At 31.6% G+C, this 27,508-nt stretch overlaps 2 protein-coding genes across 2 annotated transcripts; one reads left to right on the top strand and one right to left on the bottom strand.

Moving 5' to 3' along the window:
* Positions 1–22,936, top strand: Dhc1 (dynein axonemal heavy chain 1). The gene is made up of 35 exons (XM_018453878.1): positions 1–90; positions 542–775; positions 838–992; positions 1,145–1,368; positions 1,549–1,826; positions 2,012–2,185; positions 2,276–2,505; positions 2,715–2,914; positions 3,254–3,477; positions 3,606–3,781; positions 4,038–4,220; positions 4,382–4,780; positions 4,998–5,242; positions 5,611–5,859; positions 6,005–6,169; positions 6,204–6,460; positions 6,526–6,754; positions 7,114–7,787; positions 8,025–8,830; positions 9,179–9,317; positions 9,571–9,957; positions 10,086–10,258; positions 10,318–10,684; positions 10,951–11,145; positions 11,239–11,377; positions 11,462–11,738; positions 11,930–12,371; positions 12,970–14,327; positions 14,414–17,991; positions 18,089–18,315; positions 18,603–18,914; positions 20,046–20,497; positions 20,675–20,969; positions 22,550–22,749; positions 22,825–22,936. The coding sequence occupies exons 1-35, from the start codon at positions 1–3 to the stop codon at positions 22,934–22,936; spliced, it is 13,845 nt and encodes a 4,614-aa protein (XP_018309380.1).
* Positions 22,937–24,685: 1,749 nt separating this feature from the next.
* LOC108726393 (RISC-loading complex subunit TARBP2) lies at positions 24,686–27,508 on the bottom strand. The gene is made up of 3 exons (XM_018453918.1): positions 27,252–27,508; positions 25,454–25,893; positions 24,686–25,387 (listed from the first exon to the last, which is right to left on the bottom strand). Exons 2-3 carry the CDS (start codon positions 25,796–25,798, stop codon positions 24,704–24,706), a joined length of 1,029 nt encoding a protein of 342 aa, XP_018309420.1. The 5' UTR covers positions 25,799–25,893; positions 27,252–27,508; the 3' UTR covers positions 24,686–24,703.

The raw sequence follows: 27,508 nt of genomic DNA, 5'->3' as shown, positions 1-27,508 counted from the left end.
ATGTTCGTACAAGGTCCGCAGATTATTAAACAAAGATCGGATAATTCCGAAGATGGTAGTGATGAGGAAGGTCCTGAAGATATTCTCCAGGTCAATCCTTTGCAATAAAATTTGTTTAATAATTCTACATATGTTGTGTACAAGTGATATTATGTTATTTAAAATAACAGAAGAAATTATTATAAATTATTGATACGAATAATTGTACGAACAAATATAAAAAATATATCCCCATATATATATATATATATTTTTTATATGTATCAAATTTAATTTAGTTTAATTTTTTTATCGGATACCATTAATGTTCATTATGTATGCCATTAATTATAAATATTGAGTTTTTTTAATTCATATACATATACATATAGTAAGTAGAGGTATAAATTTATTTATAATTGTGTAATAATCAAATTTGAATTAACTGAACGTTGTTAATAATTAATATTAAGTTCTTTTGCGTCATTGCTACATTTGTTGCGTCACATATTTTCATATTTCTTATTTAAAGAAATATTTCTTTTCATAATGCTTTATACAGAAACGACGAGAAGAATGCGAGAGAAAGGCTAGACGAGGAGAGATGGATCCTCGTTTAGAGTTCGCTTTTCAACTCTTAATGGATGCAACGCAATTATCGCGTCACGAAGTCATGGACCATGTCTTCGAGGATGATATGTTGGACGAAATCAATCAGTTATTTGTGCCGCACATGAGATCTACTCTTGTCTGGTACTATCAGGAGGTTGAAGAATCAGAGCCTCCAGCTGATACGGTATAAAATTGGTGATTGATTGACAAATAAAGACAAAAATAATTGTGAAAATTTCATTAAAGGTGCAGCCAAAGACTGTTACTTCTAGATCAGCCCCAAATGCAACGGCGTCAAAAGTAAAGGAACAAAAGGAATCAAAGGAGCCACCAAAGAAGAAACTTTTTCTAACAGATGGCTGGCAAGTGCCTTGCACAGGCATCTGTATTTATATGTTTAGGTAATTTAAAATTATAATATTAAAATAAATATTGCATCAAGATGCTTATTATTTATTACATTTCTTTAAAAAAATTTGCTTAAAGCAATATTTATTATTTCAAATATTTAAAAATAATTAAAATTTCTATTTCCTTCTTAAAACACACATAGAATCAGTGTGTCTAAACAATTACCAGAAGAAGGATTTCAAAAGGATCTTTACACGGGTGTGATAGATATAATGAAAGTAGGAATAATAACTTCTATTCAGCGAATTGTGGAGCAAGTATTCATGGATGCGTTAGCGCATCCTGGTGCGGAAGGTGAAGATGATTGTTCAATGATTAAAAGTCTCCTGTTACCAGGCTTACGATCTTTTTGCAGTGCTCTTAAAGGTACTTTTACAAACTTATATAAATCTCATTTTCCGCATCAAAATAAAATTTACAAATTATTAAAAATTTATATATGAAAATATTATATTTTATTTTATTATAATTAAATGTTATAAAGATAAAAATATTTCTTTTCAAAATTATGCTTTACTATTTGTAATATATGTGATATTTATATAGTTTGCGAAAAGGTAGCACTTGATGGTGGTATATTCAACGATGGCGAGCCAATAATGCTGGAAGTGCACAACTTTGATGAAGCAAAGGCTTTTATAGCGAAAGAGAATGCTGTGAAGCGAATTGAGGAAAGAGTAAAACTTTGGATAAAGAAACTTAAAGATTTTATGGCGGAAAGTAAACAAGTTAAAAGAGAGAATGATGTCTCTGGGCCACAGCAAGAACTCGAGTATTGGAAACGGCGGGGTGCACAATTTAGTCAACTGGTCAACCGTTTAAAGGTTGTATTATTTACCATCTCTATATAAAACTATTTTTTTATTAAATTACACAGTACAGCACAACATATTTTTATTTATTTTAATAATAAATGTATTAATTATAGGTAAATTATAAAAATATAGTATATACTATAAGAATACAGTATAGTGTTTTTATAAATCTTTTTTCAAATAATAAATTCCAGGATCATGAAATTACTATGTCACTTCTATGTCTACAAGTCGCACGTTCAAAGTTAATTAAAGATTGGGTCGATGCAGAAGATGAAGTGACTTACTGTTACAATGAAGCGAAAGATAATGCAAAGTTCATCCAAGCACTAGAGAAATGTTGTCATTGTCTTTACCTCGATGATCCTGTAAGTTAATTTTTCCTATAAGACAAGAACACGGCACATAAATTAATTTCATATAACTTGGCACATAATTAAAAATTTTGATTTTTACAGGTAAAAATGCGAGATTCACTCGTATCATTATTACAGACTGTTCGATTAATATATAGTGTCTCAAGATATTATAATACTTCAGAAAGGACAAGTTCTCTAATGATCAAAATTACGAATCAGATGATTGTTGCCTGTCGAGATTACGTTACGAAAAGAGGTCGAGAAGTTATTTGGGGACAAGATCGAGTAGCCATTCGGTCGAGATTAAAACACTGTCTACGTCTAAATAAGTACTAATCACATTTTATATTAAATAATAATCTTACAAGAGTTAATAACTTTTATTTTATTATATATCTTCAATCATCAAATTATATTTTCAAAGCGTTCAAAATATTCTTAAAAAGTTTAGTTAAAAATATTTTTATACATTATCAAAGAAAATTAAGTAATAAATAACTAAATAAATAAAAAATAATTGAATTAATTATTATTTAAGAGCTTATAGAGAAACATACAGATTAGTCCGATGTTCACCAGCAGTTACGGAACAAGAATTTTCCTTCTCAGAAACTCATGTTTTTGGTCGATTTGATGCTTTCTGTGCTAGAATTCGCAAAATTCTTACCATGTTTGATCTCATACAAGATTATCAAACTCTCTTTGAGAGACGAATGGAAGGATTACTTCTTGGAGAAGGTATAACATTTCAATGTTTAATTTTTATCATATAAAATACATGTGTATAAAATATAACTTGTTAAATATTTAATAAATATTTAACTCTAAATTACTGCAACAATAAAAGCATTAATTTTAAAATTAAATAAATTTTTTATTATATAATAATTTACCTTTATACTTTTTACAATAAATTTAAATAAAGTTATCTATATAATTGTCCTTTTCAAAATAAAAATCATAGATTATTAAGATTAATTTTGTTATAATTTTGATCAAAGTGATGCAAAAATGATAATTAAAAGAAGCATATTTTAATTATACATATTAAATAAATTAGTATATATCAAATTACAGCGTTAGACGAAGCCATGAAAACCTTTGAAGAAGCTAAAAAGATTGCGACTAGTAAATCTTATGATTATCTCGATCCAAGAAACACTGATTTTGATATAGATTATGATGACTTTATGGCAAAGACAAATATGTTGAAAGAGAACATCGGCGAGATTATTGAAAAAAATTACGCCGATGTATGGGAAACACCGCAGGGAATACGGTTTTTAACGCGATTTGAAAAGGTAATAAATATATTCAACTTTTTAATAAATCCTCAAAAAATATTTACACATAATCTTTTACAATTATTTATTTTTCTAAACATTATAAATATATTATATAAGTGTTCTTTTCCTAAATATTTTGTAAGGTCAGTGAAAAAATACCTCTTACGAAATTGGAGGAAAAATATAACATTGTTGTGAAGTATTGCGATAAAGAGATCGATCGAATTTTAAAACTATTCAAACGGCAAAGAGACGATCCTCCATTGCCGAGACACATGCCGCCTATAGCTGGACGATTGACTTGGGCAAATTCTTTGAAGTAAATAAAGTAATTATACTGGTCTGTGTGTGTGTGCGAATTCACACTTTTGGATATTTGAACAAACTTTATCGTTTCCTGTAATTTTTTAAGTGCTAAACACGAATATACTTTCAAACAATTTTTTATCGTAGACTCTAGTACTTTTTATATATAATTATTTAAAAATTAAAGAAATATTAAGAATAATATATAAATTAAGAGTAGTTAAGAGAGTTATAGTTTTAAATTAATATCTAAAGAAAAACTTTATTAGAGTGCATTTGGACGAATTAACGGCATCTGTGTCAAATCATCCTGTTCTAAAGACGTTACCATTGACTGCTGATTTGGTGAAAAGATATAATCATGCAATTGCTATTCTGAAACAGTATCAGACCGATATTGCTGAGATTTGGACACATCAAAATTCTTGGGTCATCGAGGATTGTTTAAAACGGTCAGTTTTTAAAAATTCAATAATCAAAAATTAATTCTGCTTTCTTAAAATTCCATTTAAAATATATATATAATCACAGATATTTATATTAAATAATTATAATGGTAAAATTATTATTATAAAATTATTATAAATAATTATTATTATAATTATTATAACAGACCGCTGCTTGTAGTCGACGAAAAATCAGCAAAAGTGAAAGTCAACTTAGAAAACAGAGTTGTTCTTTTATTTCGTGAAGCCGATTGTTTAGCAAAAATAAATTTGGAGATCCCAATTGTTGCATTAACAATATTAGCAAAAAAAGATTATTTTACTCTAGTCACGGATTTTCTCCAGCTTATAATCGAAGAATTTGTTTGTACTGCAAAACGTGTGAAACTAGAAGTTCGCCCATTATTGTTACCGCATTTAGTTTGCGTTGCATCTTTATTAGAACCTGGTTTAACAACCTTGACCTGGACCAAGCCAGATTGGAAAGATTTTTGCCACAATACGAAAGAGCAGATCAAAAGTTTTGATATTCTTATCACAAGAGTTCATGACGTATACGATAATAGGTATGATAGAAATAAAATTAATTACTTATTCTAAAGACAAATTTTTGAGCAATAAAATAAATATATGTGTGCTTAAAAAAATTAATTTGTTCAATAACAATTAATTAATTAATTGATACTAAATTAACTGCTAAATAGTCATTTTTTTGCTGAAGTCTAAAAAGCATTTAGAAGCTTACAAAATTATGCAAGTTAATTGAATAATATGTTGTGCCAGGATTTTGCAGGTGTTGACGAGTATGCGGAAAGTAACTTTGCATGCTCTGCCAGAATCCGATCAACCATGGACAATAGAGGAATTCATAGAAAAGAATGAGGAAATATGTAGAAATGCAGCAGTAGATTTGCATCGTAAAAGTACAATGGTCGAAGAAGCGGTAGAAGAAGTATTGCAGCTTGTCAGAAAGGCTACAGATAGCTTCAAAAGTCATTCCAATCAATTTGATTTTCTTACTACTGAAGGTAATGTATTAGTGTTAGTCTTTATTGCAATTCTTGCAATTAAAATATGAGCTTTTGTGCCATTCCACTTTAACATTCGCACCGACGAGATATTAAAGACGGCCAGTCTTATGGAAGTTGGATTATATTATTATCTTTTTTAATATATATAAGTAAAAAATATGTGTCTCTCTCATTTGCAATGCTTGTTTATAAATTATTTGACAAATATTGCAATTCTGATGACACATTTAAAGATCTTGAAAATTCAATCATGACAGTTACTGTAAAAATAGCAAGAAGGTTTATAGCTATTAAAAAAATTTTCTACATTTTCTATAAAAAAAATACTGAAATAATTTTTATCTTTTCTATTTAAAATGAAGGAGTGGAAGGAGAAGAAGCAACAGAACAAACAGGTCAACAAGATTGGTCCGTGGTATGGAATTATTTCGATGATCCTCATCAATTATTGACAACACCCGGTACTTTACCCAAAGGCATGCAAGAAATGGTTCGAAATGCAGTATCCGAAATGAGACGATATTATTCTAGAAAAATCGTAGATGTATTAATAAAGGTCACCAGAGTATCTCTAGATGCAATCAGGAAACGATTCATTCGAGAACTTGATTCAGGTATTTCTATAAATAAAACTTTTGGTAAAATCTTCATACTAATAAATACATTCCTAGCTTAATAAGAAAAGATTTAAACTAATCTTCTATAAAACATTTAACAAATCTCTTCATAATTATATTTAAAATTAATTATATTTTATAGAAACAACTCCGAATCCGGTGTTTTTATTACATGCAACACTGATGATTCCGGCAGTAACAGTCAAACCTAGCCTGGATGATGTTCAAGAAGCATTAACATCAGTTGGAAAAGTTATCACGGGTGTTGCGAAAGGAGTGGCGCAGTGGAATTCCAGAGGTAACAAGGTAAAAGGATTATATTAAATAAAATTCTTAAACTTGACATATCCAATCATTTCCCTACACATCCAAACGAAATCTAGCTAATGTTGTGTTGCGAGCACACAGTAATGCCACGAAGCAGAAAGAAGAAGAGGAAGATTTGAAAACTAGAAGGCGAAGACTTTATAAAATTCTCTCTGAAGAGAGACCTGTATTTCCAGTTCAAGAAAGAAACTTCTACACGATGGTGATGGACAATAAGGAAATCATCAAACTACTTGGCATGTTGAGCACTTGCACAATGGAATTGCGGCAAGTTAGTAATAATAGTATGAAATCTGACATTCATCAATGAATTCAATTACCATGTTGAACTTATAGGATTTGACAGAATTTCTCGATCGTTGGAAACCTTATAAGTTTCTATGGAAAAATGAACGCAGTATACGAGAATTGTTACAAATCTCTTTGTCAGAATTTGAAACTACTCTTCGCAAACACAGTGAACTTGAAGATCGATTGGCCACTGAGCCAGATATGATCATATTTGGTACATCGATTGCTGTATCAACGGAAAAACTGAAATATGGTGTTTATACGGAAATTAAAGGTATAACTCTAATATAATATTATTTGAATATTACAATTATGCATTTAATTGTAAATTACTCCTATAAGTAATATATTTTAAAAACGTATTTAGTCTTAAAAGTATAAAATAATAAAAATTTTACAAAATAAATCGATTCACGTCTTAACGAAAATAAAAATCGAGCGTAAATCGAAAGTAAAAAGAAGATAAACAGAAGCGTAAACGAAGCTTCTAGAGTGTAAACATCTTTCATATTTTATTTCAATTTCCGCCTGCTAAAGAAGCAGCGTTTATGCACTCTCCTCTTACATACTTTGACTTATACTAAACTTATACAAAAGAAATACAGAATACAAAGATAATAATCCTACACACAGGTTGCACATATAAAATTGGTCAAGCAATGAAAAAGAAGTATCGTCGCGAAATGGAATATGTTTATGCATTAATGAACGAAATGGATCGTAAATTAGATCATCAAATTCGCGATCTGGATGATGTACGTCTCATTATGGATACCCTAAAGAAGATTCGCGAACAAGAGGTCGATATGGAACTGAAAATTGATCCTATTGAAGAGGCTTTTAATATAGTCACAAGGTATGAGGTGCCTGTAGACCAGGAATGCTTGGAGCAGGTAGATAATTTGAGAGATACCTGGCAGAAATTATTGGCACGAGCGCAAGAAAGTCATGTCCTGCTATTGAATTTGCAACCACAATTCGAGAATGATTTAAGAAATAATCTGGAGAAATTCCGTACCGATAACGAAATGTACTGCGAAGAATACAGATCATCTGGGCCAATGCAGCCAGGTTTAAGCCCTCGTGATGCTTCAGACAGACAAATATTGTTCCAGAACAGGTTTGATGGTATGTGGCGAAAACTGCAAACGTATCAAAACGGCGAGGAGCTTTTCGGTTTGCCTATCACAGATTATCCAGAGCTTTCGCAAATCAGAAAGGAATTGAATTTACTGCAAAAGTTGTACAAACTTTACAACGATGTCATCGACAGAGTCAGCAGCTATTATGATATTCCATGGGGTGAGGTAAGAAATCATACTATCACCGTGTTTTTCATATAAGATATTTATAATATATATATCTGCAAGTTTTTTAAATATATAATTTAAATAATATCTATTATTTTAATTTTAATTTTATTAATAAAGTTATTTAAAAAAGTTAATTTTAGTAATAAAGTTTTAAAAATTATTTATAAGCTTTCTTAGTAGTACACGCAAATAAATTGTTATATAAATTTGATAATTGTATAAATTATTTAGGTAAATATCGAAGAAATAAACAATGAGCTGATGGAGTTTCAAAATCGCTGTCGCAAATTACCAAAAGGATTAAAAGAATGGCCAGCGTTTTTTGCGCTTAAAAAAACAATCGACGATTTCAACGATATGTGTCCTCTTCTCGAGTTGATGGCAAATAAAGCAATGAAACCGCGCCACTGGCAGAGAATTGTAGAAGTTACAAGATATTCATTCGATCTTGAAAGCGAAGGTTTCTGTCTTAAAAATATTCTTGAAGCGCCGCTCTTAAAGAACAAAGAAGACATCGAAGATATTTGTATATCAGCTATGAAGGAGAAAGATATCGAAGCTAAATTAAGGACAGTAGTAAATGAATGGTCATCTCACGAGTTGACTTTCATGACATTTAATAACAGGGGAGAATTATTACTTAGAGGAGATACAACAGCGGAAACTATAAGTCAGTTGGAAGACAGCTTGATGGTTCTTGGGTCACTCATGTCAAATCGCTACAATGCGCCTTTTAGAAAGCAAATACAACAGTGGCTTAGTGATTTATCTAACACAAATGAGATCCTCGAAAGATGGCTACTTGTACAAAATATGTGGGTTTATCTCGAAGCGGTATTTGTGGGCGGCGATATTGCGAAACAATTGCCAAAGGAAGCTAAAAGATTCAGCAAGATCGACAAAAGTTGGCAAAAAATCATGCAACGCGCTCACGAAACACCAGGAGTTGTACCTTGTTGTGTAGGCGATGACTTGTTGAAGCAACTTCTGCCACATTTGCAAGAGCAATTAGAGCTATGTCAAAAATCTCTGAGTGGGTAAGTACATATAAGATTAGTATATGATGTATACATAATCATCCTTCTTTCTTAGCAAACTTAAAAGGAATCTTAAGTAGAACGCAAACTAACAGTAACATTATATACATCAATATTATTATATATTCCCACTCACCAATATAAATGTAATAACACATATTAGGGGGACGTTAGGTATAGGAAATTATAATATTTGTAATGTTACTGTTAGTTTGTATTCTGCAGATTTTGATTGTTAATACTTTCAATTTAAATGTAGCAACTGTATCATTAATATAAGATAGACAAAGGATACTTTTTATTTAATATTTGTTTATAAAGATTATTCTCTTTAATGTCATATCTTAGATATTTGGAGAAAAAGCGTATGATGTTTCCAAGGTTCTTCTTTGTTTCTGATCCTGCGCTCTTAGAGATACTTGGCCAAGCATCCGATTCTCATACTATACAAAATCATCTACTATCTATTTTCGATAATACGCGTTACGTAAAATTTCATGATATCGAATATAATAAAATGACAGCTATTATTTCATCAGAAGGTGAAACTATACAAGTAAGTATTATATGTATATTTAATAAAGGTAACAATGTTTTATACAACCCTTAAATATTATCTTCGAAATACAAATATATGTATATTTATATTTAGATTTGTGTAATGTTAATATAAGTTTTGGAAATGAAACTAATAATTTTAAAACAAATAAAACTAAATTTGTTTGCAACTTTCTTTAAAGCTGGAAAGAGCAGTAAGAGCAGAAGGTTCCGTGGAAACATGGTTGATGCAATTATTACAAACGTCGCAACTTTCTTTGCATTCTATTATCCGTCAATGCTACAGCATGATTAATGATGCAAATTTCAATTTATTGAACTTTCTCGACAAAATGCCTGCCCAGATAGGTTTGTTAGGCATTCAAATGATTTGGACGCGAGATGGCGAACTGGCCCTGGCTCAAGCTCGCGCTGATAAAAAAATTATGATGGAAACGAACAATAAATTCCTTGATCTTTTAAATACATTAATCGATCAAACCACGAGAGATCTTACTAAAATAGAACGAATTAAATTCGAAACGTTAATTACTATACATGTGCACCAACGTGATATTTTTGACATTTTGGTACGTTGCTAAACTAAAATTTTTGTGTACAGATGCAATATATTAGAAACATAAATAATCTAATCTAGACTCTTAGATGTGTGTATGTAACAGGCAGATATTAGTGATTACATATTCCATTTATTCAGTGTCGTCTGAATGTGCGATCCGTGAATGATTTTGAATGGTTGAAGCAATGCAGGTTTTATTTTAAAGAAGATTTAGACAAAACTTCTATATGCATCACAGATGTTCAATTTACCTACCAAAATGAATACTTAGGATGTACCGAAAGATTGGTTATTACACCATTAACCGATAGGTAAATGCAAACGTATCTTATGACATTGTACGCCTTATTTCAGATTTTATATATTTTAGGTGTTATATAACATTAGCGCAAGCCTTATCAATGTCAATGGGAGGATCTCCTTGCGGTCCAGCAGGAACCGGAAAAACCGAAACTGTAAAAGACATGGGGAAGACTTTAGCAAAGTACGTCGTAGTCTTCAATTGCTCTGATCAAATGGATTATCGAGGATTAGGTCGCATCTATAAGGGATTGGCACAAAGCGGTTCATGGGGTTGTTTCGATGAATTTAACAGAATTGAATTACCAGTTCTGTCCGTTGCCGCACAACAAGTTGCCGTAGTGCTTGCCGCAAAGAAGGAAAAGAAGAAGCAGTTTACTTTCACAGATGGAGATCAAGTCGATATGTTTCCAGAGCTTGGGATATTTATTACTATGGTAATCAATGTTATTATTATGCAACATAGCAAAATAAGAAACATAGTTCTCTAAATGAAAAAATTACACCTATTTATATTATTACATGTTTTTTTCTAAATGACAAAATTTGCCAAAATTATACATATTATATAAGAGATACAGCGTACTATTCTTATGACACATAATTTTTTTGTATTTATGCAACTTTGTTTTTTTATAATAGTATGACAAATTACTTAACGATTAAGATGTATAAAAACATTTCAATGTTACGTAAATTGTAGAATCCTGGATATGCAGGACGAAAAGAATTGCCGGAGAACTTGAAGATACAATTTCGCACAGTAGCTATGATGGTGCCCGATCGTCAGATTATTATACGTGTAAAATTAGCTAGTTGTGGATTTTTAGAGAACATTACACTTGCTCGTAAATTTTATACTCTTTATAAATTATGCGAAGAGCAGTTGACCAAACAGGTAACATTATTGTACATTAAAAAGAAAAAAGAGAAAGACATTAAAAAGAAGAAAAATTAAAATTTATTATATTTTACAAAATATTGATCTCAGGTTCACTATGATTTCGGTCTGCGAAATATATTGTCTGTGTTAAGAACTTTAGGAGCGGCGAAGAGAGTCAATTCTAAGGACACGGAAAGCACGATCGTCATGCGCGTTTTAAGAGACATGAATCTTTCGAAGCTCATAGGTTATCATGCTAATTAATTAAAAAAAAGGACGCATGATTAGTTGATACAAAGATATGCCGAAACAATAACATATTTTTCTGTAGATGAGGACGAACCACTCTTTATATCTCTCGTAGCTGATCTGTTTCCCAACCAAGTCCTGGAGAAAACATCATATCCTGAATTGGAAGCAGCTATTAATGAACAAGTGGAGCAGGCAGGATTAATTTATCATTCGCCGTGGGTGCTTAAATTAATACAGCTATATGAAACGCAAAGAGTAAGGCATGGCATCATGACATTAGGTCCGACCGGCGCTGGCAAAACTACTTGTATACATATTTTGATGAAAGCACTAACACAATGTGGTAATTCCCATAGGTAGTGTATTACAATATGTACACATTAACGGGTATAAAATATGTATACTTGAGATATAAATATTTCAAATTATTTAAAGCTTTTTCTATAAATTAATAAACATTCATTACAAAATGCAATAATGAATTATTTATAAATTAACTTTTACTAAAATTTATGAATATATATACAAATAGTTTATTTAATTTTAGGGAAATGAGAATGAATCCAAAAAGTATAACAGCCGCTCAGATGTTCGGCCGTTTAGATGTTGCAACGAATGATTGGACAGATGGGATTTTCTCAGCTTTGTGGCGTAAAACATTGAAATTAAAGAAGGGCGAACATGTATGGCTAGTGCTTGATGGTCCTGTTGACAGTATTTGGATAGAAAATTTAAATTCTGTATTGGATGATAATAAAACATTGACTCTAGCTAATGGCGATAGATTATCAATGGCGCCAACATGTAAAATTATTTTTGAACCGCATAATATTGATAATGCTAGTCCTGCGACTGTTTCGCGAAACGGTATGGTGTATATGAGCTCTTCAGGATTGGATTGGAATCCAGTTGTTACCGCTTGGCTAAAATCACGATCAACATTGGAACAAGAAGTTCTCGAACAATTATTTACAAATTCTTTTGCACAGGTAAATTAACAAAACAATTCTGTCTTTTGCAGATTGAATGTTAAACATTTTTATTGCAATGTAATTTTAAAGCTAATTATAAAATTAATACTTTCTTTAACTTAAAAAAACATGCTCACTGTGACCACCAATTGAACAGAAATTGAAAATACATACAGAATATCCCACTTTAATCAATCCAGTCAATTTTCTCCTGTAATTATATAATTAGAGGATTCATATTATCTATATGAAAGAATTAAATAATTCCATTTAAAAAAGTGGAAATGATTTTCTTTATTGATATCTTTTTAGCGTTTCAATTAGAAAAAAACAACGTAACCAAAATATGTTTCCCTCGTTCCACTTTTATCTGAAACATTTTTAATTTCATAAATAATTTCGAAGAAAATTGATTGAATTGATTAAAATGGGATACTCTGTATATAACAGGAAGATAAAATTAATTTGTATTTTATTATTATAAGCACATATTAAAATTTATGTTTTAATTAATATATAAATTTTAAGTACCATACTGTTATTATAATTTTAACATAAATATATGATATTGTAATATATATAAAATATAAATAAATTTTTATATATAATTTATTAGGTCTATTCATGGAGTACTCAAACGTTAGTGCTCGCTATCAATGTCTTGCAATGTAATATAGTAAGGCAAATGCTTTGCCTGCTGGAAGGTTTGATACCTCCGGAGACATTATTAGAAGAGACAGAGGATGAAGATATGGAGAGAGACAAACCCCAGCCTTTAACGGCGGAATATCTAACACGTCTTTATGCGTTCGCGTTAGTGTGGGGCATAGGAGCATTGCTAGAAACTACCGATAGACAAAAATACGACAAGTATCTTCGAGAAAACTTTGATACTCTGGATCTTCCGATTTCTGACAGATATTTGGATGCTACAGTATTTGACTTCTTCGTCACTGACAAAGGCACGTGGGATACTTGGACAAGTATGGTGACCAATTACATATATCCTGAATATTCAACACCTGACTATAGTAATGTTTTGGTGCCTATACCGGATAATGTCAGAATTCAATATTTGATTGACTTGATTGGCCGTCAGGATAAAGCTGTGTTGTTAATAGGCGAACAAGGATCTGCTAAAACTGTCATGATGAAATCATATATGAAGAAATCAAATCCAGATACAACTTTGAGTCGCTCTTTCAACTTTAGTTCTGCGACCAGTCCGTATCAATTCCAAAAAACCATTGAGAGTTACGTGGAAAAGCGTTTAGGAAGTACATTTGGACCACCAGGCGGTAAGAAGATGTTGATCTTTGTCGATGACATAAATTTACCGGAAATTAATGAATGGGGTGACCAGATAACCAACGAGATCGTCCGGCAAGTTATGGATATGAAGGGATTTTACTCCTTAGAAAAACCCGGTGACTTTACCGCCATTGTGGATGTAACTTTCTTAGCAGCTATGTGCCAGCCTGGAGGCGGAAGAAACGACATTCCCTCGAGACTCAAGAGACAATTTTGTATTTTTAATTGCACGTTACCTGACAACGCATCAATCGATCGAATTTTTAGCGTTTTAGGTGAAGGACATTACAATGTTAAAAGAGGATTTTCTCAAGAAGTCCGTCAGCTCGTTAAGAAAATGATTCCTTTGACTAGAATATTGTGGGAAAGAACACGCGCAAAGCTGTTGCCAACACCTGCAAAGTTTCACTATGTATTTAGTCTCCGAGATCTTTCGAGAATTTGGCAAGGCATGGTCGGTACGTTGTCTACGGTCATTGACAAAGAAAGCGTATTGATGCTACTTTGGAAACACGAATGTACACGAGTGTTTAGCGATAGACTTACAATACAAAGCGACAAAAATTGGTTTGATGAAGGTCTAATTAGCGTTGTAGCTGATATTTTAGGCGAAAAATACGTAAATATGCTAAATCAAGATCCTACTTTCGTCGATTTTATGAGGTTTGTAGTAATGATAGCTATAATTATCAATGCCTATGTAATTCAAAAAATATTGCGCAATATTAACAAGAAATTTTTAATGACAGAGATGCTCCAGAACCAACCGGTGAAGAAGGTGAAGATGCAGACGTAGAACTTCCTAAAGTATATGAACCTGTGTATGATCCTCAAGTATTAAGAGAGAGATTAGACATGTTTCTGGCACAATTCAACGAAATGCAGAGAGGCGCTGGAATGGATTTAGTATTTTTCCCTGACGCTATGCTACACTTAGTAAAGATATCTAGAGTTATTAGACATCCAAAAGGCAACGTGATGCTAGTAGGTGTCGGTGGTTCTGGCAAACAAAGTCTTACAAAGTTATCCTCTTTTATTGCCGGGTACAAAACGTTTCAAATCACTTTGACTAGGTCTTATAACGTAGCCAATTTCTTAGAAGATCTGAGATTTCTGTATCGCACTTGTGGCACTCAAGGCAAAGGTACAACATTTATCTTCACTGATCTCGATATCAAAGAGGAGGGTTTCCTTGAATATCTAAACAATATCTTAAGTTCCGGAGTTATTAGCAATTTATTTACGCGTGACGAGCAGGCGGAAATCATCTCAGAGTTAACACCTATTTTGAGAAGAGAAAATCCTAAAAGAACTCTTAATAATGAATTAGTGATGGACTTCTTTTTGCAAAGGACTTGTCAAAATTTACATGTCGTTTTCTGCTTCTCTCCTGTGGGTGAAAAGTTCCGGAATCGCGCTCAGCGTTTTCCAGCACTCATTTCAGGTTGCACTATAGACTGGTTCCAACCTTGGCCTAAGGATGCCCTGATTTTGGTTGCTAAACATTTTCTTCACGATTTTGAAATCGCTTGCACTAGTGATGTGAAAGTTGAACTAGTGAATGCACTAGGATCCATACAAGATATTGTTTCAGAAACATCAATCGAATATTTCCAAAGGTTTCGGCGCGCTACCCATGTGACTCCAAAGTCTTATTTAAATTTCATCAGTGGATACAAAAATATTTATCGATCTAAACAATATGAACTTGGTGAAGGAGCTAAAAGAATGGATACAGGTTTAGCAAAACTCGAAGAGGCATCGATATCAGTTGAAATCTTAAAAAGAGACTTAGCCTTAATGGAACAAGAATTAGTCCAGGCTTCCGAGAAAGCCGAGACAGTACTTTTAGAAGTGACAGAGAGAGCAATGCAAGCTGAAGCTTTTAAAAACCAAGTGCAAAAAGTTAAGGAGAAAGCGGAACAATTGGTAGCTTGCATAGCTGACGAAAAAGCACTGGCTGAACAAAAGTTAGAAGCAGCGAAACCAGCATTAGAAGAAGCGGAAGCTGCTCTGAATACTATCAAACCTGCTCACATAGCAACAGTGAGAAAGTTAGGTAGACCACCTCACCTTATAATGAGAATTATGGATTGTGTATTGATTTTGTTCCAACGGAAAATCGGATCCGTTGTACCTGACACAACTGCATCGTGTCCTAAACCTTCGTGGGCAGAATCTTTGAAACTAATGGCCAGTACAACGTTTTTATTACAACTACAAAATTATCCAAAAGACATAATCAATAACGAAATGGTTGAACTGCTGCAACCGTACTTCAAAATGGAGGATTACAATATGGAAACAGCCAGACGTGTATGTGGCGACGTTGCTGGTCTATTATCGTGGACGAAAGCTATGGCATTCTTTCATTCCGTTAACAAAGAGGTTCTTCCTTTAAAAGCTAACTTAGCACTGCAAGAAGCACGATTAAAACTCGCAATGGAGGATTTGGCGAATGCTGAGCGGGAATTATCCGAAAGAGAAATGGCTTTGCAGACAGTTAAAGAGCAATACGATAGCGCTGTAGCGGAAAAGCAAAGGTTGACAGAAGCTGCAAATGTGTGTCTAAGAAAAATGACAGCTGCGACTGCTTTGATAAATGGATTAGGTGGTGAAAAGATTCGATGGACCGAGCAAAGTGGAGAATTTAAGATTCAACTGGGACGATTAGTCGGAGACGTTCTGTTGGCAACTGGATTTTTGTCATATTGTGGACCTTATAATCAACAGTATCGAGCCAGTTTAGTGACTGCGTGGATGAATATACTGACTAACAAATCCATACCTTTCACTAAAAATTTAAACATAACGAATATGCTCGTTGACACAGCAACAATGTCAGAATGGACTCTTCAAGGATTACCGAACGACGAGTTATCTGTTCAAAATGCGCTTATTGTCACGAAATCTTCGTCTTATCCGCTTCTTGTGGATCCTCAAAATCAAGGAAAAATGTGGATCAAGAATAAGGAGAGCACAAACGAGTTGCAAATTACTTCGCTAAATCATAAGTATTTCCGAACTCATCTTGAGGATAGTCTTTCGTTAGGTAGACCACTATTGATCGAGGATGTCGCAGAAGAACTTGATCCGGTACTCGATAATGTACTTGAAAAGAACTTCATTAAATCAGGATCTATTGAAAAGGTCATCGTTGGAGATAAAGAATGTGATGTAATGCCAGGATTCATGCTATATATTACTACAAAGTTACCAAATCCAGCATACAGTCCAGAAATATCTGCGAAGACATCGATTATTGATTTTACCGTAACAATGTTAGGTTTAGAAGATCAATTGTTAGGTCGAGTGATACTTATGGAGAAAGCCGATTTAGAAGCGGAAAGAGTCGCTCTATTCGAATCAGTCTTGACCAATCAGCGTTCGATGAAGGAACTCGAAAGTACACTATTACATAGACTTACATCTTCAGAAGGTTCTTTAGTAGACGATGAAGCTTTAATAACTGTTCTTCGAGAAACCAAAACTACGGCCGAATCAGTGAATGAAAAGCTGCAAGTATCCGCTCTTACTGAGAAAAAAATCACCTTGGCACGCGAAGAGTTTCGTGCAGTTGCGTCAAGAGGATCCATTTTGTATTTTTTGATAGTCGAAATGAGCAATGTCAATGTGATGTATCAAAATTCGTTAAGACAATTCTTGACAATCTTTGATAATTCAATTACAAAATCTACGAAAAGTCCTATAACTTTCGAGCGGATAAACATTATTCTACGCCATCTCACGTATGAAGTTTGGGCGTTTACTCTGAGAAGTCTTTATGAGAGACATAAATCTTTATTTACATTAATGCTAGCTATGAAGATAGATTGTCATAGAGGCATTATTTCACATGCAGAATTCAACGCCTTTATAAAAGGTGGAGCATCTTTAGATCTTAATGCAGTAACACCAAAACCGTTCAAATGGATACTTGATATAACGTGGTTAAATTTAGTCGAAATAAGCAGACTAGATGTATTCTCAGATATACTAACAAAAATTGAGTTCAATGAAAAGGAATGGAGAGTATGGTACGAAAAAGAGAAGCCAGAGAAGGAAGATTTACCTTGCGGCTATCAAAAAAGTCTTGACGTATTCCGAAAATTATTGCTTATTAGGTCATGGAGCCCTGACAGAACTTTATCCCAGGCGAGAAAGTATATCACTGAATCCTTGGGTAAAGAATACGGAGAGGCTAAAATATTAGATTTAGAAGCAACGTGGTTAGAGTCTGAAACTAGGACACCACTGATATGCTTATTGTCTATAGGATCTGATCCAAGTCCTCAAATTACAGCATTAGCTAAACAAAAAACGATTTGTAAGTATTTAATTAATTGTTTTCGTTACACAAAGAAAATTTAAGTCTTTTTTAACAAAAAAAGTTGTGTTTATCAACAATATTTTTGGTATTATAGCATTAAATTCAGTATCTATGGGGCAAGGCCAAGAACTCCATGCTCGAAGAATGATTAGCGAAGCTATGAGTATGGGTGGTTGGGTTCTATTACAAAATATTCATTTGTCATTGCCTTTTTGTACGGAAGTAATGGATGCTCTTGTTGAAACAGAAACTGTTCACGAAGTGTTCAGATTATGGATGACAACTGAAGTACATCCTCAATTTCCCATCGGTTTGCTACAGGTTAAATTCTTAGTTCATAATAGGCGATTTTTGGCGTGCTTCTAGTATAGCAACCAAAAGCAACCGCGGTTGGGGCTGTCTTTGTCTTCTGATCCCTGAAAACGAAGATAGCCTCAACCGCGGTTGCTTTTGGTTGCTATACCAGAAGCACGCCAAAATTCGCCTAATGTGTGTTTGCGTATCTAATTCTTGATCAACACGAACATGTCGATTATTATATATATGGAAAGAAGGATTTTGCGAAATAAATTTAAAGAGATATAATAAATATAGAAAATATGTTTCAGATGGCAATCAAATTCACAAATGAACCACCTCAAGGCATAAGAGCTAGTTTGAAAAGAACTTATCAAGCAGTAACTCAAGACGCATTAGATTACAGTACTCAATCGCAGTGGCCGCCCTTGTTATACGCTGTTGCATTTTTACATACTGTAGTACAAGAGAGAAGAAAATTTGGACCACTCGGTTGGAATATACCTTACGAATTTAATCAAGCAGATTTTGCAGCATCGGTTCAGTTTATACAGAATCACTTAGATGATATGGATCCTAAAAAGGGTGTTTCCTGGCCGACGGTCTGCTATATGCTTGGAGAGGTTTCGATCTTTTTTTTTTTACTTTCATTAAATAAATATAAATCTAACGATAGAGGAAGGTCACCAATACCGACGTACCACTTTGTTTTTAGACAATATTTCTTAAACAAAAGGTAAAAATACAACTTCAAAAACATAAATACAAACTAAAAAGTGTCTTCTATCAGATAGTATAAGCAGTTTTTATAATACTGTTTGTAATTTTGCAATAATTAAGTTTTTCGTAAGTTATGCAAAAATGAGCGTCTGACAAAATGAGCTCCAAAACTGACATAGTAGACAATAATGCCAACATTCCTATTCTATAAATAAAGATATATCCTATTCTGTAAGGAAAACTAATTTATGAAACTATAAACATTTAAAATGACATAATATTATCAATAATACAATCACTATTATTTTAATTACGCAATTTGCAAAAGAACACCGTAAGAACTAAGAATTTTCTTCTCGGATTCATAGAATTTGTTTTTAGCTGATTTGGTATAGAAATAAACCACAAATATATGAATTATGAGTTTGTATTTCTTTAATTAGCTAAACAGATCACGTTTTTATTAGTATTAATAAGGTGTAAACGTTAGTTTCTAAGAAATAAAGGGATGTCGCTTTAAGAGACCTATGTCAGTATCAATGGGCCTTCCTCTACATACATTATATTTTTTATAAAATAATTGAACAAAAGGATAATTGAAACAGAGATATTATAGTTGGTGATCATAAATTAGTAACTCAACAGTGATACTATTAGAATAAATTCCAAGTAAAACGTCAGATTACATTTCAACTTATTTTTGAGTCATTCTCCTGAAAACCGCTATTTACATATATTCTCACATGGGTTCCAATAATAAAAACCAAACCCAATCAGCAAAGAAATATTTGTAAATGTTTTTTAAATACATTTTTAGCAATGATAAGAAATATTTTAAACACATTAAAATTAATGAATTAGTTCTTTTTTTCATTAAAAAAATATATTTTTTAATATTGTTTCTTTTTATTTTAAGGAAACGTGCTTTTTATATCAAATAAACATTTTTTAACATTTTAAAGGATAGTTTAATGTGCAAAAACCAAGAACTGTCAAAATAGTTTATACTTACTTTTATATCTTTACACGTTTAGGTCCAATATGGCGGTAGAGTTACAGACGATTTTGACAAACGTCTATTAACTACTTTCACCTATGTCTGGTTTTGCGACATATTGTTACGACCCGGCTTTGAATTTTATCGAGGATATAGAGTGCCTCAGACGAGAAATCTTCAGGGATATCTAGACTACATTGATAGTTTACCTGCGACCGACACACCAGAAGTCTTTGGACTACATTCAAACGCCGATATTACTTATCAAATCAATACAGCGAAAGGAATACTTGATACAATTCTTAATGTACAGCCGAAAGAGGGTGGTGCACAAGGGGGTGAAACTAGAGAGAACGTCGTGTATAAATTAGCCAATGATATGCTATCTAAATTGCCCAAGCAGTACAATTCCTTTGAAGTAAAAGAAGCGCTTCAAAGAATGGGTCCATTGTTGCCTATGAACATTTTTCTAAGACAAGAAATAGACCGGTAATATTAATATAGTTTTTGTGAGAAGGAATTCCTTCTCATCTATCATACATAAAATGAGTTTAAATATATTGCCTGTGAAATATTGTTATTTATTATACGAGATGGTTTATATAGTAAAAAAAGATAAGACAAATCATTACTTTTTTTAATTTTCTTAACCACGATTCTTTTTAGAATTTCGCGAGTTATCAAAGAAGTACAAAGTACTTTAACGGATTTAAAGCTAGCTATCGAAGGTACCATAGTAATGAGTCAAGGCTTACGAAAATCATTAGATGCGATGTATGACGCACGCATCCCAGATAAATGGTTAAAAATATCTTGGGAATCGGCAACTTTAGGTTTCTGGTATACGGAGCTTTTAGAAAGAGACCATCAGTTCAGACAATGGTGCATTCATGGTCGTCCAAGAGTATTTTGGATGACCGGATTTTTTAATCCACAAGGATTTTTAACGGCCATGAGACAGGTAAGCATTAAAAATTGTAATATTAATAGCTAACAAATTCATATCACATACTTAATGAAAAAATATACAGGGTGTATCTTAAATATGTTAAAAAATTTTAAAGGGTGATTCTCTTCTCACACACAAATTCAAGACGAAAACTCATATGACTATATATTCGAAACGGTTTAGTTTTGAAGATACATGATGTAAAAATTGAAAAAAAAATCGTTTTTCCCAAAAATTTCGGAATATTTTGATGAAACTTTGTACGCATTTGAAGAACATAAAGTTTTATCTTTTTTCGGGTTATACTACTTTATAATATATATAATACGGTTATACACGGTGGGCCATTTTAATTTCCCCACCTGAATTTCTCGGAATCTAAGCCAGATAGAGAAAAATGGTCCAGACAAAAGTTGAAGGGGACAGAGGGGGTCACCTAATGAAAAGAGCGGGAAATTTTACGTTCAAAATGATATGTTTATCAAGGTCATGGCATTTAATGACCTTAATAAACATATCATTTTGAACGTAAAATTTCCCGCTCTTTTCAAATCCGTGGTCAAAAATAGATGTTCCCATTTAAAAAAATCACTTTGACCTTGAAATAACCTTGAAAATCGAGTTCAAGGTCCTTGGCACCATTAGGTGACCCCCTCTGTCCCCTTCAACTTTTGTCTGGACCATTTTTCTCTATCTCGCTTAAATTCCGAGAAATTCAGGTGGGGAGATTAAAATGGCCCACCGTGTATATATGTATGATTTTTTTATTCAATCAGGAGTGGATCCAAGGATAAGCGGGTACACTTTTTCGGAAAAAAAAACTGATGTGCTACTAATTTTTCTTAAATTTGAAATTTTTTTATGCTAAATGGGACGATCAACAGAAAAAAGTTTCTTTAATATTTTCGATAGAGTGAGCCATTTCCAGAAAAAAAATAAATTCGAATTCATACATTGCAAAATCATTTTATTTGATTTAGTAGATAATGATTTCCGAAATGGCTTATTGTATCGAAAATATTAAAAAGATCTTTTATTATATCGAAAATATTAAAGAGATTTTTTCTGCTGATTTATCCCATTTATCATAAAAAAATTTCAAACGTAAGAAAAATCAGTGACGTAGCAATTTTTTTCGTAAAAAAAGCGTATCCGCTTATCCTTGGTTTCGCTTCTGATTGAATAAAAAAATAATGTATAGTCTCAAAAGATGAGACTTTATATCTTTCAAACACATACAAAGTTTTATCAAAATAATCCAAATAATTTTCGCAATTTTTGGAAAAAAGAAAATTTTGTTTCAACTTTGACATTATGTATTTTCAAAGCTAAACCGTTTCAAACATATGATCATAAGAAGTTTTCGTCTCGAATTTGAGGTCCCTTAAAATCTTTTAAAATACTTAGGACACACCCTGCATACAGGGTGTTCGGTAAATTTTGACAAAGTGCTTGTGTGTAGATAGAGCGGACTAAACTGGTTGTGGGTCGAAAAGTTCTTTATCATTTTGCAATTTAATTTCGTTGCAATAACTAGTTTCGTCTTTTATTATTTAAGTTGTCTTAACTTCAATTAAATAAATGAATTTTAGGAAGTAACCAGAGCGCATAAGGGTTGGGCTTTAGATTCCGTAGTTTTGCAAAACGTGATTACGCGCTATAATAAAGAGGACATTAAAAGTCAACCTCAGGAAGGGGTTTACGTTCACGGTTTATTCCTGGAAGGAGCGTCGCTTGATAGAAAAGCTGGCAAACTTGTTGAGAGTAGACCAAAAGTTCTTTACGAACAAATGCCGGTTATTTATATTTTCGCAATAAATACAACCGCCGGTAAAGATCCAAAATTATATGAATGTCCTATATATAGGAAGCCTCAAAGAACAGACGCGAAATATGTGGGTTCTATCGATTTTGAAACAGATTATAATCCCCGACATTGGACACTTCGAGGTGTAGCATTGTTATGTGATATTAAATAAAATATTAAATAAAATGTGTAATAATTAAAGACACTTCAATAAATTACTTAAATTATATCAGATATAATATTTTGTGTATTATTCTTACATTGTGATATCTGTCAAATCAAACAATAAAAAATTAATATAGTAATATTCAATAAAAATTAAATTAAATGAATGTTTATATATATATATAAATGTTTATTTCATATTCAGAATACAAACCTTATATTTTTAAATAATTAGGAAATACAAAAATATACATTTCTTAATAAAATAAATCACAATGTTTAGAACATATCCATGTAAAATTGTACTCAAGAATAGTAACTACAAAATAAACTACAAAATACATAAGATGTACTAAATTCAATTATTCGCATATACAGTATGCGCCAAAAAAAAATGCGACTCTTAAAACTAACACTTCAGTTGTCAGTTTAGTTAAATAAAGTGAGTGGAGACGGGGGCAAATTTGTTTATAACACAAATATTTTGTCCTTCTACCAAATACTTATTCGATATGATTTCCTTTAATTGCAATCACTGCGTTACTGTGTCACACTCAGCAAACATAATAGTGATTAAAAGAGTCGCATTTTTTTTTAGCGCATACCGTATATACATATATATACAGGGTGTCCCAAAAAAGTCGGGGCATCTAAATATCTCGGGAAATATAAGTTTTACAGAAAAGTGTTTCAGACAAAAGTTATATGGTTTAAAAATATCTATTTACTGATCCTATCGGTTTGACCTTGGGTTGCGTAGCCAAGGTCAGGTCAAGGTTACATTGATTTTCTTAAATGGAACATCCTATTTTTGATTCAAGAATCTAATAGCTGATGTTGAGAGCGTTCCAAAACGCTATAATGAAATATTTTTTCATGAAGTACTTTTCAAGTTATAATGCTTCAAAGTTACAGTATCGCCGGCATTAGCATTACCCAAAATATTTAATTTTGGAGATTGGCCAGTCAAGGCGAGATCGGTCGGTGGTTCATGAATCTTGACCTTCAGTTAACGCACAAACAAAAACATAACGTAGCAAAATACTCCAAAATTAAATATTTTGGGTAATGCTAATGCCGGCGATACTGTAACTTTGAAGTATTATAACTTGAAAAGTACTTCATGAAAAAATATTTCATTATAGCATTTTGGAAAGCTCTCGACATCAGCTTCTAGCAGCTAAATTCTTGAATCAAAAATAGGATATTCCATTTAAGAAAATCAATGTAACCTTGACCTGACCTTGGCTACGCAACCCAAGGTCAAACTGATAGGATCAGTAAATAGATATTTTTAAAAAATATAACTTTTGTCTGAAACACTTTTCTGTAAAACTTATATTTCCCGAGATATTTAGGTGTCCCGACCTTTTTGGGACACCCTGTATATGTATATATATGTATTCTATATTACGCTATATAAATCAATAATAAAAAGTAACAGCCTTTTGTACGATTAATTATGCCATAAAAATATAAAAACTAAAATAATATTTTCTATTTTCAACATTGAAAATAATATGTAATGAAATAATTTTTTGTAATTTTGCATATAGCCTCAATTTAAAGGTAAAGAAATTTTATAAAAATAAAACACTTCATACAATAAACAAAATTATAATGTTAAATTAAAATTTGAATGTATTAATCTTAAAATCTTGTGTGAAATTGTGTAAGATTAAGGAAAACACATAAGATCGGAAAAAAACTTTCATAAACATTATCAATATTATGTAAAATTTGATTTGTATTTTAATTTTAACAATCTTTTATTCTATGATAAAAGCAATTTAATAGATTTCATGATTCGGGATAATGCGTCCCAAGAAGCTTCCAACTTATTCCCGCCCATACCAAACTGTGTGACAAGAGGACACGTATTAAGCTGTATTGATTTTATATAATATTTATCTGAAGTAACATCATTCACATCAATTGTTATATCAATCTCTGACAATGCAGTTTCTAATTGAGATATCTTTTCCGTTATAATATCTTCGGTAATGTATTCATTGTCAATTGTTTCATTGGGAAAGATAGATTCCAATTCCATTAATATTTTATTACGCTTATCCGTCTCCAAGGAATCTCTCCAGTAAGAGTGATAATCTGCTAATTTAAGACCTAAGTTAATCTTTCTCGATTTGATCAATGTGCGATAGCGTTCTTCTACATTTTTATTCATTGTTTCCATGTCAATAGATGTAATAGAAGAATTTGGAGAATCCTCTTTATTTTTCTCTTTAAAGAAATCTTTTAAATTATTCATAAGACTTTTTATTCTATCCACCATTCTTTTTGCTGCATCGTGTTTTGCTTGCTTCTTTGTAGTTGCTATTCCATCTTCTTCAAAATTAGACATTTTACATCGAATAGTAAAGACTTTAGCATGTGGTGGTCCAATATCCCGAATAAGAATATATTCTGGCTCTTGTAAATTGTTCTCAGCACAAAGTTCCTGAAAAAAAAAACATGATAAATACACGTGGCTATAACAGTAATTAAATAAATTTAAGACAATTACCTGCAATTCACCTACGGCGTTAACAAAAGGTACATTTGCTATCTTTGGTGGAAGAGGAGCAGAATGAAATGGTGACCTTGATGGAGATACTGTTGGTGTATTGGCAGCTGGTAACTGCGGATAATTTCTATGTACAGCAATCTCTGTTAGCATAGCTTTAGCAGCTTCGTGTTTTGCATCTTTCTTACAACGACCTGTACCAGTTGCACTGAGACTGTCGCATGTAACTCGATATGTAAAAGTATTTACATGACGGCCTCCACCATCATGTATCAACTCATAATCAGGTATCATACCCTGCTTTACCATCATCTCTTGGAGGATAGAAACAGGTGTTTTACTCATGTTGATTAAATTAAAAGTTGTTTTTCTAATTTTCAATAATTTATTGCTTATTTGTCACTTATCCGTATCTACTTGTATCCAAACAAAAAATTACTCTGAAAATAGTATACTTACAGTTTTAATGAATTCACAACTTATAATAGCAAATTTACACACTAAAAAATATTTTGTATTTGTATTGGAAATGGTCTACTTAAGTCCTTGTTAATATTTTGTTAAATTTTTTAACATATTTGAGTGTTATTTTTAATAATGAGTGTTATTTTAACATAATGTGATTATGTTATTTAAATAGTTTGTGTTAAATTGATATCCAACATTTTTTATTGTTAAAATAACACATTTTATGAGTAAGTAAACAAATAACATTAAAATAATATGTTTACAAATGTAAATTCTAAGATGAATGAATAAAATATGTATTAACTTATCATAGCATAAATGTCAATTTTATTGAAAAAAAATATGTTTCCATAGTTTGTTTACATAAACTGTATCAGTATATACTTTTTTATGTTTATATTTTTAAATATTTGTGTTACTTTGTAACATATTCATCTTGTATTAAATTAACGCATAAATTTGAATGGACTGTTTTTGGGACACTTACAATTTTTTATAAAATTTGACACAAATGTTCCAACGATATATGGATGAAATACACCAAAGAATGTAAATATTTGTAGCATTGTTAACCTATAATTATATTTTACATTTTACTTGCAGTAAAGATATTGCTTTAATTTTACAAAAAGATCAACTACTCTAACTTTATCAAAATAGAACTCGTGATTTGATTATACTTTTTATCTTTTTTCTTTCTCTTTAAAAACTTTGAATATATATCCATTTTATTGTAAATGTAGAAAGAAAAAGAGTGTAAGAAAATACAATCGCAAGAAAATGAAATAGAAAATAAAAAAAAAACCTTGAAAAAATTCTCAAGATAAAATAAACAATACAGCATGTAAACTTATAAATCAATATTATATATTATAAAGATTGTGTTCCAAAAACTACTGCTAGTACTGAAAATCTGTAGTTTACGTTACGTGCATTGTAGATTTTTAGTACTAGCACTAATTTTTAAATAACAGTCCATATTGATACATATGTATACATATATGTATACATATATTTATACATATATTTATACATATATGATATACATAAATATATCATATGCATATGATAAGTGAGTCATATATAACCATAACTATGCTCTCAACAATCAAAATAGTGTATATTAAGATTAATTATCATCTTACGTACATATTTTTTACATAAAAAATATAAAAATAACATGTATTATACAATTTAAAAATAGTAATATCTATATATATATATATTATATAATTCTTAAATTGTTTAAAATGCTTAAATATAAACAAAAATATAATTTGAATTTACTTTTAGTTTAGGAATGTTAATATCACGTTTTTCTTGTACATACCTTTTTTTAATGTGAATGAGAGGTGTAAAATTCCTCTTTAATTAATGGCAATACCGCACAATGGTTTGCTAGTATAGGTTTTTGATGTGTAACCAAAACGTGAGCGTAATACTGCCACAAGAATTAAGAAACAATTTAGGAACTGAATCTAAAATCTGATAGTCTACTGATAGATACACATTACAAATTCAGAAAGAAACTTAAGAACGACCATCCCGGCCTTTTTCATGTGATTCTGATTCTTGTAAGCGTTGGAA

Source organism: Mycetomoellerius zeteki, unplaced genomic scaffold, assembly GCF_001594055.1.
Source record: "Mycetomoellerius zeteki isolate Tzet28-1 unplaced genomic scaffold, Tzet1.0 scaffold415, whole genome shotgun sequence".
Taxonomy (NCBI): Eukaryota; Metazoa; Arthropoda; class Insecta; order Hymenoptera; family Formicidae; genus Mycetomoellerius; species Mycetomoellerius zeteki.
The sequence above is the reverse complement of the archived record's forward strand: the minus strand, read 5'-3'. Positions and strand labels throughout refer to the sequence as shown.

Bases quoted from the DNA above. Each gene is read 5' to 3' on its own strand.
- Dhc1 (XM_018453878.1), top strand. From the start codon at position 1: ATGTTCGTACAAGGTCCGCAGATTATTAAACAAAGATCGGATAATTCC. The intron at 993-1,144 runs GTAATTTAAAAT...AAACACACATAG, and splicing joins ATCTGTATTTATATGTTTAG to AATCAGTGTGTCTAAACAAT. The intron at 6,170-6,203 runs TAAAAGGATTAT...ATTCTTAAACTT, and splicing joins GAATTCCAGAGGTAACAAGG to GACATATCCAATCATTTCCC.
- LOC108726393 (XM_018453918.1), bottom strand. From the start codon at position 25,798: ATGAGTAAAACACCTGTTTCTATCCTCCAAGAGATGATGGTAAAGCAG. The intron at 25,388-25,453 runs GTAATTGTCTTA...TTTTTTTTTCAG, and splicing joins ACGCCGTAGGTGAATTGCAG to GAACTTTGTGCTGAGAACAA.